The following is a 16,390-nucleotide window of genomic DNA, read 5'->3' on the forward strand; positions in this document are numbered from 1 at the left end:
TTCCTAGTCCAAGCTATCTTGCAATTTAATTGATTGTTTGACATGTAAAGTTGAGGGATTCAGGCATGTTGCAGGCTAGTGGACGTCCTACTTCCCCTTTATAAGAGCACCTTTGGTTTACACCTCATGTCCATGACAAGTGTACCATATATACTGTATACACCCTTTGGCCTAGGTACTAGGTACCCACACTGATGTCGAGGGGAGAGCTAAACCCAGCCACCTCGCAATGTATGCACCACGTCCAGCCAACACTGTGGCATCCCGTGACACCCAAATGGAGGTGGGGCCCACAACCCCCCACCCCCACCCCTGGGGGAGGGGGAGTCAAAGGCAATGAGCAGCTTTATTGCGCTCTTTGCATGGATTCCAACATTCACCTAAGAGGTACCATGTAGTTGCTCCTCGTTATGAGTCTGGAGAACACATCGGTTCTCAATACATCACCTGCCCCTTTGGCTACCATGTCAGAAGCTGGCCCCTCACTTTATTGGTCCTTTCCTGATTAATAAGGTTCTCAGGTGCTCCACGCTACATCTGACAATGCACCATTGTTATCATGCCCACTACACATTTCATGTTTCTTGGGCAATGCCTGTTAAGTCCCATCCTTTGCCCTCTGTTTAGTTCTCCACCTCCTGTCTGTATAAAGGATGGGTCCTCAGCCTACACAGTCAAGCATCAAGCATGCTTCTAAGATGGCGCCGCGAACGGATGCCCTGGTACTTCGGTGCGTTCTGTTTTATCTGTTTTTGTGCATTATTTCTGTGTCTGGACATTCTTCTGGGTACTCTTACACCAGAGAAGAGCTGTTGAACCATAGGACTACAACACATGGATTTATTTTCTGTTTTTGTCGCATCTGTGGCGGATCTATTACACATTTTCATCCTGAGAGTGAGACGCCGGAAGAGAGGAAGGCTTGCAGGTGTGCTTGTGCGTTTGAGGAGATGTGGGTTACACACAGCTTTATCTAGGATTTTCCTCTCCAACGTACGCTCACTTAGGAATAAAATGGATGAATTGACACTGATGAGGAGCATGAACAAAGACTTCTCTTCGTCCTGTGTGCTATGCTTCACAGAGACCTGGCTGTGTGAAGAGATTCCGGACTGCGCACTCCAGCTGGAGGGATTTAATCTCCTCTGAGTGGACCGGCAAGCTGTGCTCTCAGGCAAGGCAATAGGTGGAGGTGTCTGCTTTTATATCAATAGTGGCTGGTGTACGGATGCGACAGTGATTGCCAAGCATTGCTCTCCATCTTTGGCATATTTTTTCATTCACTGTAAACCGTTCTACTCTCTGCGGGAGTTTGCTTCACTAGTACTGGCTGCTGTTTACATCCCGCTAGACGTGGATGTGCACGAGACTCAGAGCGCACTTGTGGAACAGATTCTGGACATGGAGCAGACACACCCGGATTCTCTAATCATCATACTTGGGGACTTTAATAAAGCCAACCTGAGTCAGGAACTTCCCAAATACAAACAATATATCAAATGCCCGACCAGAGAGGAGAGAACACTGGATCACTGCTACAGCACGATAAGCGGGGCTTATCACGCAGTGCCTCTCGCTGCACTCAGCCTCTCTGACCAAGAAATGATCCATCTGATCCCCATGTACAGACAGAGGCTGAAGCTCTCTAAACCTGTAGTGAGGACAATAAAACAGTGGACCATTGAGGCTGTGGAGGAGCACTGCACATGCTTTGAAACCACAGACTGGGACTCAATGAGGTCTGCTTGTGAGAGTTTGGATGAGTATACGGACACTGTAACCTCATATATCCACTTCTGCGAGGACAGCATGTACCAGCACGCACCAGGGTGAGTTATAACAATGACAAACCCTGGTTAACTCCCCAACTGAAACGGCTGTGGTTGGAGAAGAAGGAGGCTTTTAAAAGTGGGGACAAAAATTACTACAAAGAGGCCAAGTACAGGTTTAGCAAGGGGAAACAATTTTGGACAACTGGAAAAGTACTGCAGATGTGGTGAGGGAGACAGCTAGGACAGTACTGGGTATGGAAGACAAGGAGACTTGGTGGTGGAATGAAGAGGTCCAGGAAAGCATAAGGAGAAAGAGGTTGGCCAAAAAGTTTTGGGATAGTCGGAGAGATGAAGAAAGTAGACAGGAGTACAAGGAGATGCGGCATAAGGCAAAAAGAGAAATGACAAAAGTGAAGGAAAAGGCATATTGCGAGCTGTACAAGAAGTTGAATAGTAAGGAAGGAGAAAAGGACTTGTACCGATTGGCCAGACAAAGGGACAGAACTGCAAAGGATGTGCAGCAGGTTAGGGTGGTAAAAGATGCACATGGTAATGTGCTGATGAGTGAGGAGTGTGTGTTGAGAAGGTGGAGGGAATATTTTGAGGAGCTGATGAATGAAGAAAATGAGCAAGAGAAAAGGGTGGATGATGTGGTGAGAGTAAGTCAGGAAGTACAAGAGATTAGTAAGGAAGAAGTGAAGGCTGCTATGAAGAGGATGAAGAGTGGAAAGGCAGTTGGTCCAGATGACATTCCAGTGGAGGCATGGAAATGTCTAGGAGAGATGGCAGTGGAGTTTCTAACCAGATTGTTTAATAAAATCTTGGAAAGGGAGAGGATGTCTGAGGAGTGGAGACGAAGTGTGCTGGTTCCTATTTTCAAGAACAAGCGTGATGTGCAGAGCTGCAGTAACTACAGATGCATAAAGTTGATCAGCCACAGCATGAAGTTATGGGAAAGAGTAGTAGAAGCTAGGCTTAGAAATCAGGTGAAGATCTGTGAGCAGCAATATGGTTTCATGCTGAGAAAGAGCACTACAGATGCAATTTTTGCTCTGAGAATACTGTTGGAGAAGTACAGAGATGGCCAGAAAGAGTTACATTGTGTGTTTGTGGACTTAGAAAAAGCTTACGATAGGGTGCCAAGAGAAGAGCTGTGGTATTGTATGAGGACATCTGGAGTGGCAGAGAAGTATGTTAGGGTAGTGCAGGACATGTACAAGAGTAGTGTGACAGCGGTGAGATGTGCAGTAGGAATGACAGACTCATTTAAGGTGGAGGTGGGATTACACCAAGGATCAGCTCTGAGTCCTTTCTTGTTTGCAGTGGTGATGGACAGGTTGACGGATGAGATCAGACAGGAGTCCCCATGGACTGTGTTTGCAGATGACATTGTGATCTGCAGTGAGAGTAGAGAGCAAGTTGAGTCTAGTCTGGAGAAGTGGAGATATGCTTTGGAGAGAAGGGGAATGAAAGTCAGTAGAAGCAAGACTGACTACATGTGTGTGAATGGGAGGGAGCCCAGTGGAATAATGCAGATACAAGGAGTAGAAGTGGTGAAAGTAGATGAGTTTAAATATTTGGGGTCAGCTGTTCAAAGTAATTGAGAATGTGGTAAAGAGGTGAAGAAGAGAGTGCAGGCAGGGTGGAGTGGATGGAGAAAGGTGGCAGGAGTGATTTGTGACTGAAGAATATCAGCAAGAGTGAAGGGGAAAGTTTACAAGACAGTAGTGAGACCAGCTATGTTGTACGGTTTAGAGACTGTGGCACTAACAAAAAGACAGGAGGCGGAGCTGGAGGCGGAGCTGGAGTTGGAGCTGTCGTGGATGGAACACGTTTTGTTAATTCCAGCACTCAATTAAAGGAAAACGTGCACAAAAAGTATCACGGCTAGGACAAACAAAGGAAAACGGGCGCTAAAACTATTTCAGTGCTATTTTCTGCCTCTGTGGAAGTGTGCTCTGTTCTCTACTGCATGGTGACATTGTTATATTTATTCAGTCATTTAACATTGTTATTATTATTATTATTATTTATTTATTTATTTTTGTCTTGGTGGCTCACTTTCTTTGTGGAACAGTTTGAAGCACAGTTTGATGCAGGTCTGCGCAGCACAGCGTTACTGCATGCAAGTCTGTGCAACACTTGTGTACAAGTTCTGTACACAACTAAAAACTGAGTGTGTCAGCTGGAGAACATGAGAACATGAGCACACAGCCCACAGCACCTGTGTGTTCAGAACAGGGAATCAAACCTCAACTCAGAAATCCAGAAACACAACAGAAGCAGCAGGTCGGTTGCTCGCTCTCTCGCATGCGTGCGCTCCTCCTCACGCTCTCTCTCTCTCTCTCTCTCTCTGTGTCTGATCAGACCTGTGACTTTAAAATAAAAGCGCACTCGCTGCATGTCGGTGCGCTCATCAAACGTCCTGATCCATCAGGTCTGATCAGACCTGTGACTTTAAAATAAAAGCGCACTCGCTGTGAAGATATATATGCTATTTTAATGATGATTAGCTTTGCAGGCTAACAATGCTAAAAGTTACCAAATTGAATAAAATGTTTTGTGTTCATTATTTTGAAAAAGTAACAAATGTTTAGAAGTATGTGCACCGTGCCACCTCCAACAAACTAGGTATTGTATGGATTGAATAAAGGTGATTTTAGGCCCCAGTGTGATATTTCTGCCATAATGTGTTTAAGGGATTTACCATTTTTCAAATGAATGAAAATGTGTATGCTTATGCTTTGATGGGTGTTTAACTGATTTGTGATGGTTTTGAAATGATACAGTATGGCTTGGTTGATTAAGGATTGTAATATGTGCTTATGATGAATCGTATTGACCATGTGTAACTGCTGACATGTTGTTGACTTCCTGTAGGTAAGCCCGGCATTGACCACATTGAATAATGTCATTATTTGATGCTGGTGTGATGCTTGTGCAATAATATGTTTAAGGATCTGATGTTTTTCTGAAGTGCACATAATCTTTTGGAAATGCTTTGGATGCTTTATCATGCTGTTGGAATTATGTTTCATCATTATAAACTGTTCAACTGTATTACTGTTGTTGACTGAACTCTGATGTGACCTTTTTCTGCTGACTTCCTGTAAAAACCTTTGACTCTCCTGACAATGAAACTGAAACTTCTGTCTGTGCTGATGTTAGAATTGTGGTTTCTCGCTGTCTGCACGATGGCGCACAAAAACTGAGGACTAATCAGTTTGCTTCAGACACCCCCCCACCCTGCCACCTCCTGAAGACCCCCCCAACTTCCCGAAGACCTTTCATGCCTTGTCCAATCAGAAAATGACAACACCCAAACTGAACTGAGCTGTATAAAGACTGTGTGCTTCTGGAAATCGAGGTTCCTTGCTGAACGCACACATTGGCTCCTGATTGATTTGTTCTGCTGAATAAACCAACTGTGTCGTTTGAGTTTGTACAATTCAGGGCTCAAAAGAATTAGGGGAGGGGAACAAGTGTAAATGTTGAGTTAATTGGGTATGTGGCCTCTAGGAGGTGCACAGTAAACATTCCGCCTCAACAGCTGCATGCCGGTGTGCTCATCAAACGCTCTGATCGATCAGGTGTGATCAGACCTGTGACTTTAAAATAAAAGCGTACTCGCTGCATGTCGGTGCAATCATCAGACGACCTGATCGATCAGACCAATCAGCGGACCTGATCGGAGCAAAGGGAGCTTTAAAAGTTTAACGAGTCACAGCGTTTCGTTCAGGGCAGCCTTTACCACAGCCAGAGTCAGCAGCATCTGGACATAATGAAAATGATCCACCAAGACAATAAATAAATAAATAAATAATGTTAAATGACTCTGATGTTGAGCCGCACCACTCCCGGACCATCAGTATCGGTACTCCTCTGGGCTGTGTCCTCTCTCCTCTGCTTTTCTCCCTGTACACCAACTGCTGCACCTCTGATCACCAGTCTGTCAAGCTTATCAAGTTTGCAGATGACACCACCCTTATCGGACTCATCTCAGATGGGGATGAGTCCGCCTATAGGCTGGAGGTCCAACAACTGGTGTCCTGGTGCAGCTATAACAACTTGGTGCTGAACACTGAGGAGACAGTGGAGATTATTGTGGACTTTAGAAAGAACACAGGCCCTTTCCCCTTCATTGCCCTACCTTCTAACCCAGGACCTCAAGTGGGAGTCCACCATTACTTCTGTTGTCAAGAAGGCCCAGCAGAGGATGTACTTCCTGCGGCAGTTGAAGAAATTCAACCTGACAGAAAGGATCATGGTGCAGTTTTACACTGCCATCATTGAGTCCATCCTCACCACCTCCATCACCATGTGGTACTCTGGAGCCACCACCAGGGACATACAGAGACTACAGTGCATTGTACGCTCTGCTGAGAAGGTGATTGTCTCCAACCTTCCATCTCTTCAGGACCTGTACATCTCCAGGACACTGGAGCATTCAGGTCGGATCAGAGCCGATCCTTCTCACCCTGGATATAGCTTTTTTGACCTCCTCCCCTCAGGCAGGAGGCTACGGTCCCTTCGGACAGAACCTCCCGCCATAAGAACAGTTTTTTCCCCTCTACCGTTAGCCTCATCAACAAGAACTTTTAGAACTCTAGATTGTTGCTATCACCACTAACGGCCCTGTGTTATGCATTCTGTTTGCACGGATCACATATGGGTGTATATATATATATATATATATATATATATATATATGTGTGTGTGTGTGTGTGTGTGTGTGTGCATATATGTATATATACCTTATATATTTATCTTAGCTTATATACATTCTGTACATTTTGTAACATTGTTATAGTGTAAAATTTTTATTATATATTATCTGTTTTACTGCTCTATTTTATTTTATTTTATTTTTGCACAGAATTTTGTCTTTTATGTTAGCACCAAGTACCGTAGCAATTTCCTAATGTTGTGAACTTGTTCACTCATATGGCAATAAAACTTTTCTGATTCTGATTCTGATCTCCTTGTTGAGGAATGATTCTGTGATCATCACAATGTGGCAAAGCATATCAAGACAGATGGCAAATTTTGAACATGTCAAAAAAATGCCACAAACCATTCTGAGGCCTCCTGGCACATGACAACACATCCTGTTTGAGCATTGCATGGTGCCCAGTGGCACTGAGACATTAGCACATCTGACAGTTTGGCACACCTCATGTTAAACATCCAGAAGGTGGAAAACCCTCTTGTACCATTTTAGACTGCTACATTTGGATATATGCATTTGGTGTATTAAAACACAATGCATAGGAGAGAGACACCAACTGACAGAAACAAATCCTTTGCATATACATGCTTTGTGATTAAATTTGATTCTGACTCTTATGAATGAAGGCTAGTGTGTATAAAATTAAATTATATCAAATAAACATCACACCTGCCACAGTTCTAAGTTGTGCAAACTGGCACAACCTTTCCCACTGAAAGGTCCTCTCCCTGGCACACACTGTAGCATGTCATCAAGGGCATATGCCAGTGCATACACAGCCTTATACACATTGTACTCTGACCTCAGATTTGAAACATCCAGAAACTTGCTCTCAACTTGATTTCGTAGATCTTCTTGTCCAGTGCATTGCACTCCATGAGCTTCCAACCATTGTGCTGAAATTGGGGCAAATCTACACTGAAATAAAAATTCCCAAAACTGCTGTACCTGAAATATTTGAAAACACAGTTAATAGAAACACAGAATATATATATATATATATATATATATATATATATATTGTCCAGATTGTGAGATTAATGTCTCACCAAATTATGTCCGTAGCTGCTGTTATGATGTTGGCCAGGATGTATTTTTGATAGGAACTCTTTTAGACCTCGAATTTCTCCTCGTTGGATGGCAATGCCCAGTGTTCCACCCAGGTATGGCATGAGTTTGAGGGTCTGGAGAATGGCTGCTGAGGTCCACGCTTCACTGGCTATCCACTGCAGACCGGTCACATTCTGTTTTACTACCTGTACATTGTGTCACACCAAAGATTAAAAAAAAGTACACTGTAAAAAAGGAACTGCTCTCTCAATGAGACAACAGCAGTTGATGTAACAATTTGCATAGATTTTTTTAAAGTTATTTCAAATGAGTTATTTCAACTTTCAACTGAGTTAATGCCACAAGACATCTCTAGTTAAGTTCAAATAACTTTAGTCAAGTTGAAATAATTATGAAAAATCTATGCAAATTGATACATCACTTTTTCTTGTTGAGACAGTGGTTAATTTTTTAGAGTGTAACGCTGCAGTGTCACTGAAAATTTTGGTGCTGTCAATAATGTACTCAACTGACAATAAGTACTTGTTTATTACGGATATGAACTTTTAATAATGTTTTCATTTCATAACATTGAAATAATATTGTTCCAGATTGTTTCTTTCTTAAAAATAGAATTAATCAGTGTAATTATTGTTCTGAGGAACAATTAAGCAATATTCCTTCACAAATGGGACATTCTCTATTCTATACATTTTAACAGCAAAAGCCTTTGTATGAATTTTTCCAAAATTCAGGACTGTTTGAAAATTGCTTATAAATATTTTTCAGTTATTGCACACATCGTTTTTTTGCCAGAAATAAGGCAAATAAACAGGGTGGTGGTGGTGTGGCTCTTTATGTCAGATCAAATTATCACTGTGAAACTGTTCCAAATATGTCATTTTCTTAGTATGGCATTATGGAATGGGAACAATTTTTTTTTCAAGCAATTTTTAAAACTAAGAACAATTGAGGTTGAGTGTAAATATAAGACATAGAAAAACAAGTTAACTGATATTATGCGATCTTGCAAAAGGAAGAATTGCAGTGATTTGCCATATCTCGGTGCACCCCCTATGGATTTCAGTGAAACTTGACTTATTATGTTCCTCTGTATCTCTGCTATTCATGATAAAGATATCAAGAAGGCATTTTGCCTCATTAACCCTCCTTGTGCTAAAATGTTCACACCAGATCACACTCCAGTTAATTAAGAAAGACAAAATGTAAGTTCTCCGACACTTCAATAGGCGGCTCAGCTGGCAGGTGGCAGCACTTCAGCAAAGAGGGCAAGGTTCCCAGGAGATGGCAACATCTTCTGGTGCAGTTGTCTCATTATTGTTTCTTATTTTGTATAAGTTGTCTTTGCTCAATGCTCTGGAATCACTAAAGTAATTCTCCCTAATGGTTGGTGGCGGCAACTATAAGAAAATAGGCATCTTTTGTTTGTAGAGCTTGATTGTGATATATGTCAAACTAAGGCAAGTAAAGGGTTAATGAGGCAAAAAGCCTTCATGATATCTTTATCCTGAATAGCAGAGATATAGAGGAACATAATAAAACAAGTTTCACTGAAATCCATAGGGGGCACAATGAGATATGGCCAAATGAAAATCACGTTTGCAAATATCACATAAAGAGCGCCACCTATGCAAAAGCACCCTAACTAAGCCAACACCATTTATGCAAATTTGGAAAAAACTTGTCCCAGTGTATCCAAATATGCATAAATGAGCAAGGCGTATTGAGGGCACAGGCCCTGGGAGGGTCCACCTACAGGGTGCACCCTCAGTTAGTGAAAAATATGACACTGAATGGGAGAACTCCATCCAGACATTCATATACCATGAGATCAATGAGGCCTACTGAGGGCGCACAATGATATTCAAAGGTCAAAATCCACATTTGGACTGTGTCACTGTTTTGGCCCCTTTAACCCCTACCCTAAAAAGGGCCATACTTTTCCTCCCAAAGGGATTTTTTAGATAAAAAAAAACATAATTTTTGTCTGTTTGGACAATACATCTTCCCCTAAAAAAAACTTCAGTGGCCTACTAAAACATGATATATCACCACCTATTTGAAAGTTACATATTTCGGCTCTTAAATGAAATCATCAAAAATAAAAAAGTTGTCAAAAATTATCCAATATATTTTTATTCAAATACTGATACAATTGTTAAGGAAAAGAATGCTATAGTAGATCATTTTAATGATTATTTTGCCATTGTGGAAAAAATTAATTTAATTGTACCTTCTAATATGAGTTCTTGGGATAGCAGGACAACGAGTAATAACTTTTCATATTCAATATTTATCAGAGAAACTGATGGATATGAAATAATTGACATTGTACATAAACTAAAGGGGAAAACAATCAATTGATTACAGTAATTTTTATGTTTTGAAAAAAGAAAATATAATTGATTGTGTCATTAAACCTTTAACTTATATCTATAACTTGTCATTAATGACTGGGAGATTTCCTTCCAAAATGAAAATAGCTAAAGTGATACCACTGTTTAAATGTGGTGATAAACACATTTTTTCAAACTACAGGCCAATCTTATTGCTACCTCAATTTTTTAAAATTCTGGAAAAAGTATTCATTAAGAGGTTAAATGATTATATATTCAAACATCACATACTAAATGAGCAACAATATGGATTTAGAAAAAAATTGTACTACCTCACTGGCGGTAATTGATTTTGTGGAACATATCACAAATGGATTTTTTTGAAGAACAGAAAACATTCGATACTGTATAGATCATATCTTATTATTGGATAAGTTTTGGAAATATGGCATCAGGGGATTAGCTCATGATTGGATAGCTAGTTATTTGTACAACAGGTTTCAATGTGTTCACATTGGTGGGATAAATTCTGAATTTTTGAGGTGCACTTGTGGGGTGCCCCAGGGCTCAGTCATTGGGATTTTGTTGTTTCTTTTTTTTTTTTTCTTCTTCTTCTTTATTAGAAGACAAAGACAACATGACAACATAAAACAAAACATGGCAGGACTGTGTTTTGTAGTGGGCGTCATTTAGGACAGTTTCTGGACACAATGGAGAGGGAACTACATAAGTTTAAGGAATGGTTTGACTCAAGCAAATTGTCGCTTCACTTTGGTAAAACAAAGTGTTTCATATTTGGTAATAAACCCAGGAATTTATGTAGAAATTTATTAGTACACAATGATGAAACTGAACTCGTAAACAAAACTAAATTTCTTGGGGTCTTTACTGATGATAATCGAAGTTGGAAAACATATATAAATGATGTTAAATCTAAAATATCAAAGATCATTGCCATTTTGAATAAAACACAATACTTCCTCCCCCAACACTCATGAGTTACCTTATGTCTCATTACTTGTGCGATACATGACCTACTGCATTGGAGTTTGGGGAACCGCCGACAAAACAAATACAAATCATATATTTTTAGTTCAAAAGAAAGCTATAAGAATTATTAGTAAGAAACCATATCATGAGCCAACTAATCCATTGTTTGTCGATTTGCATATTTTGAAATTTTGGGATTTGATTGATTATATCATAATAAAAATTATGTTTAAAGTAAAAATTAAAGTTCTACCACATGTCCAGGACCTGTTTAAAATGAGGGACTCCAGTTATAATTTACAAGGAACATTATTATTTCAGAAATAAGATTCAAACTACTGTAAAAAGTCACTGTGTTTCTGTTAAAGGTTTTAATATTTGGAATAATTGCCCAGATAACATAAAATCACTCTGTAATTTGGTTAGCTTTAAAAGACTCTACAAAAAAAATTATTTGATTGCTTGATATAGCATGTTAAATTAGGATTATTGATTTTGTTTTGTTTTTGGTGCCCTGCCGTTTGCATGTGTGTTTTTGAAATTTTGGTTCAGGGGTCAATTTCTACTCTGTATTAGTTATCATGGGTATATGTATAATGTTATATACATAAGTATAATTTTTATTTTTGGTTAAAGGGGTGGGCATTTACAAGCTTTTGCTTCTGCTTACACCCTTTTGGGCGCATGGGTGCATTGTTGGATTATTTTCTTTATTTGTACATTTTTTGTTGTTTTGGATCTGTGTGTGCCGAATAAAGTCATTCATTCATTCATTAATGTTCTGATAGAAAATTAATATCAGCATGACACTTGGTTCTATGAACTCACTTTATAAGGGCCCCTTAAAAAATAAAATTTCTAAAAAAAAAATCAAAAATGTATTTCTAGACAAAATACAATAGTTCAGTAAAAATCATACTGACATTTTCTTGAATTGTGGGTGTAACATCATCATTACTGTGAATCATTCTTCATACATCTTTAAAAATACAGATTCCTAAGTTCAGATGTATTTTAATTCTAACCTCTTCCATGAGTTGAATCATATGTCTCTTATATGCAAATGCAATCACCACACGAGCTGTCGATTTCTTCATTACTTCAACGACCCTCTTGAACTCAGCCGTCTTCTCATTTAAGGGCAAAACTTCTAAGTAAGCCAGACAACCTTCACCAGACTCAACCATGTCTGACTGGAAAGATCGGGCAGCATGGAGTCCATAATCATCATCACTGACCAGCAGGCCAACCCAGGTCCAGCCAAAGTGTTTTAAAATCTTAATCATAGCACGCACCTAATTACACAGAGAATTTACAGATTAGTGTACAGACCTCAGTGTTCTTTCAGCAGCAAATATACTGTAAATGTGTACTGTATGTGTATTTTATTTTGGATTGATGTATCCAGCCTTTTCACAGAGAGACATGTTTCACTGCATCAGCATGTCATACTGTCTGTTTTACAATTTCCTCTTACAGATTGACATTTACTTGGAAAGCATCACTTGGGATAGTCCGGAAGAAGGATGGAAATGTTTTTCGGTCACTCAAGCAGGAACATGTTGAAAAGTAACTCACCTGCACAAGATAAAGACTGTAACGTACAAAGGCTGAATGCATTCAGATGTATTCATTATATTAACACTTTTAATTTTTTTTCTACATTTACATTGTGAAATCAAACTGAATGAATATGCAGCAAAATGATGATTAGATGCTGTTGCATAAAACTTACCATTGGCACTCTGTACAAACCAAAGACAGATGAAATGGCAATAGAACTGGTTGATGAAGAATCACCTACAATTCCCAGCACTGGAGGGGTTCCCACACAGGTTTCATGTAATTTAAACTGTTTGTCCTGACCACTGGCTAAAGACAAGGCAGCACGGAATGCAATTCCTACTTTGATGCAGTTATCATAAAGCTTGTATCCCAGAGTCACATTTGGAAGCAGTTTAGAATTTTTGTTGATCTCATCAATAGCAAAAGCCATGGTCTGAGCCTGTCTGAATCCTTCAATATTGAAACTGAAACAAAACATATCATTCATCAGTTTGTTAATTTTGCTGTCCCAATATCACTTATCAAAAGCAAAACTCTCAGCGTTAATTCTCAACATGAACACTAATCTTCACTCTCACTGATTATGAGTTATTTCTTAAATTTAAAAAATTGCTTGGAATACAATTTATGAAACAGTTCATTTGAAAAGACTCCAAATATTAACATATTACGAACATGTTGATGACTTCAATGTAAAATTTAATGTGGTGGAAAATGTTTCAAATCAAAAATTTGAAAGGGCTGCCTTTAAATTCTGAGTTTACTGCACAATATTATTTGTTCTTTGAACATAATTTTATGTTATCTTGACATATTCAAAGAACAAATTATATTGTTCACTTAACTCAGAATGTTAAATCAGCCCTTTCACTCATATTTTTGAGTTGAAACAACATTGTGACCATTTTCAATTTTACAGTGTCACCTTTCCTCTTTCCCACACTCATCCCTGACACACTCACCTGTAGCAGGTCGGGTGTTGGGGTTCTGATTTAAATGAAAGGTCAGGAGCAACCGAGATTAAGTTGAATGGAAATAATCCACCCAGAACCACATCTCCAAACTTGTACATTGTGTTCAGTTGGAAGTGTCCCTGTAGCTCACAAGAGGAAGCCAAAGGAGACCCAGAACACAAGTTGGAAAACAACAAAATATACATGAGGAAAGTCACACTGTCAGATAAAAAAGCCATTGTGTCTGTTCCCCTGTTTATTGGTCGTCTGAGGTAAGACACTGCAATCTTCCTTCTTAATGTCACCTTTATTGGCTTGAAACATTGACAAATCCTGCACGTCATTCACATGGGCAGAAGTAAAATTAGGGGCAGGGCCTATTCATTCACTACTGATATTCATTTCAGTCATGTTGTCATGTACTGTCATGTAGTTGTCATGTACTGATATTTAACCCTCTGGAGCAGTGGTCACCAACCTTTTTAAGCCAAAGATCCCCTAGCTCTGCCTGAGAAGAAGACAAGATCGACCAACCGTACTGTAAATAAAAATAAACAAGAACAATAATACTTCCAAAAGGAAAATTCTTTATTTTAACAGTATTTGAGAATATTATTTGAATACAATTCAGAAATTCAGTGAATTTAGAACTGTTTTCTGTTTTTGGTATATTTTTGTGTAATATTTTATAAAGATTTAACAAGCTTTATATTTTATACTACTATAAATAACAGATTTGCTTCAAGAAATAAATTCACTGTTTTGGAATGCTTGAAAGACCAAATGCTTCAGAATTTGTGAAAACAGAATGTTTTCTGAAGTAATGAGTTAATTTTGTTATGTGTCGGACGCAGCTCGGAGAACCGACCAGCGTTTGAAGGACCCAGTATGAAATAAGCAGAGCACGGTACAAAGGCTAACTGAATTTAATACATAACAGTGATACAAAAAATAACAAAAGAAAGTGCGGTCTGGCGTGGTGCGCTCCCAGCAGCGCTAACGGTCCGGAGCCAGAAGCTGTTCGGACCCAAGGACCCCGCCGACACCCCCCAGGTGGCCGCAACAAACCGAGTCTGTGAAAGAAGGAACCATTATGTGAGTCCACACTCTACACACAGAGAGAACACTTAAAGGTGTACAAACAGCAAACACTTCCTGGCTTGATTACTAATCAGCTTCCCAACCTGCAGGCATGGAACATCCAGTTCACAAAACTCCACTGCAGTGGAAGCCGATACATGACTAACATACAGCTCAATATAATAAAGGTGTGAGGGACACCACATTTACTGACTGTATAAATGTTAGTCACAAAATCTAACGTACCTCAGGAAGTGTGCTGACGAGCGTGAGACCTCACCCCCTCCTCTTTCACAGACCGTGCATTGGACGTTCTCTGCATCCACTGATGATGAGATGGCTCCCGAGACGACGATCTCACCCGTCTGTTAACAAGGTCGAGTCTCTGGCAAAAACACACTGTATACTCCAGTCTTAAATGCCACCATGTTCCAATCCATATAGATGCACCACAGCTGTGAGTCCTGACGAGCCGCAGGTGATCAGGGTGAGGTCCTGATAACCTCAGCAACACAGCCACTCAGTCCCAAATGCAAGCCACCTGGAAGGAAAAACAAAAGACAGAAACAAAAAGGCAGCCAGGCCCCCCAGCCATACAACAAATTTGGTCTTTTGAGCATTCTGAAACAGAATTTGTTTCTTGAAGTCTTGGTTTTTGAAGTCATTAAATATAGTTTCTGCAGTAGCGAGCATGGCTTCTGTCTGTAAATGGCTTTTTGTGTTTAGCCAAGATATGACTCACGCGAAATGAAGCTTCTGTGGCAGCCTTGTTGAAGGTTTGCTGAAAAACAACTGCTGGGCTTTCAATGCTGTTTTCAGTTCACCAACCTTTTTTAGATGAATTGAGCTCTTTGGCAGGTAGTTGTCTTTAAACTTCGAGTGATTGTTTTCATGGTGCCGCTGCAGGTTCCCTCGTTTAGAAAGCGCCTGCGGTTGGTGGCATAACATGCAAACACACTTGTCCTTCACCATGGTAAAAATAAATTCCTCCTCCCATTCTGGATGAAAATGGTAGGTCTTTGACATTTTCGCGAGGTATCTGCCATTGCCATTTTTTTTCTTTAACTTATTCTTTTTCACTCTTTTTTGGACTTGATGAACACATACAGTGCCACTCGGTCATTGCAACCCATATGGTAGTTGAGCAGGGACCGTGTTCCCATTCAATGAATGAAAACTATGTTCATAGATCTATATATGCTGTGGCAGCTTCAACCAAATTGGTTGAGACTTAAGAGATCCACTATGAAAGGCTTATAGATCTACCTGTCGATCGCGATCGACGGGTTGGTGACCACTGCTCTGGAGTCTTGGCTATTTTGGGGCATTTTTGACTACTTTTGGTTTTATCTAGTTTTAGTTTTTCACCTTATACACTGATGACTGTCGTGCAACATTCAGTAATCAGTACGTCATCAAATATTCAGACGATACTGTATTGCTGACACTACTATCAATCACAGACAGTCCTGAGCTGCACCAACAGGGGTCGACAAGGTTGTGATGTGGAGCAAAAACAACGCTCTGGAAATAAACACCAAAAAAACAGAGGAGGTGGTTTTCTGTACAAAAACTGTAACAGTAGCACCCACCATCATAAACAACAAAAGTGTAAAACAGGCGGAGTCATTTAAATATCTGGGTGTGATGATTAACTGTTTATTGTCATGGAAACATCACATAGACTTTGTTTGTAAAAAGACCAAACAAAGAATTTATTTCCTTCGTCACCTGCGGTCTTTTGGGGCCTCTCATCAGGTGCTGTTGCTGTTTTTCACTTCCATCATCCTCAGTGTTCTGCAGTATTGTAACGCTGTGTGGTTCAGCTGTCTGTCCATCACTGCTAAATCTGGGCTTAGACAACTGCTTAAAATCTGCTGTAAGATAGTGGGA

General features: G+C 39.9%; 1 protein-coding gene across 1 annotated transcript in view; it reads right to left on the minus strand.

Moving 5' to 3' along the window:
* LOC117508476 (extracellular calcium-sensing receptor-like) overlaps nt 1-13,551 on the minus strand; it is a 29,980-nt gene extending 16,429 nt beyond the window's left edge. The window contains exons 1-6 of the mRNA XM_034168250.1: nt 13,427-13,551; nt 12,634-12,928; nt 12,390-12,476; nt 11,924-12,193; nt 7,551-7,757; nt 7,171-7,449 (exon numbers count right to left, since the gene is read on the minus strand). Coding sequence (XP_034024141.1) covers nt 7,171-7,449; nt 7,551-7,757; nt 11,924-12,193; nt 12,390-12,476; nt 12,634-12,928; nt 13,427-13,536 — 1,248 coding nt within the window. The 5' untranslated portion in view covers nt 13,537-13,551. The remainder of the gene's footprint in view (nt 1-7,170; nt 7,450-7,550; nt 7,758-11,923; nt 12,194-12,389; nt 12,477-12,633; nt 12,929-13,426) is intronic.
* Between the last annotated feature and the right edge of the window lie 2,839 nt (nt 13,552-16,390).

This window comes from Thalassophryne amazonica, chromosome 4 (assembly GCF_902500255.1).
Source record: "Thalassophryne amazonica chromosome 4, fThaAma1.1, whole genome shotgun sequence".
NCBI lineage: Eukaryota > Metazoa > Chordata > Actinopteri > Batrachoidiformes > Batrachoididae > Thalassophryne > Thalassophryne amazonica.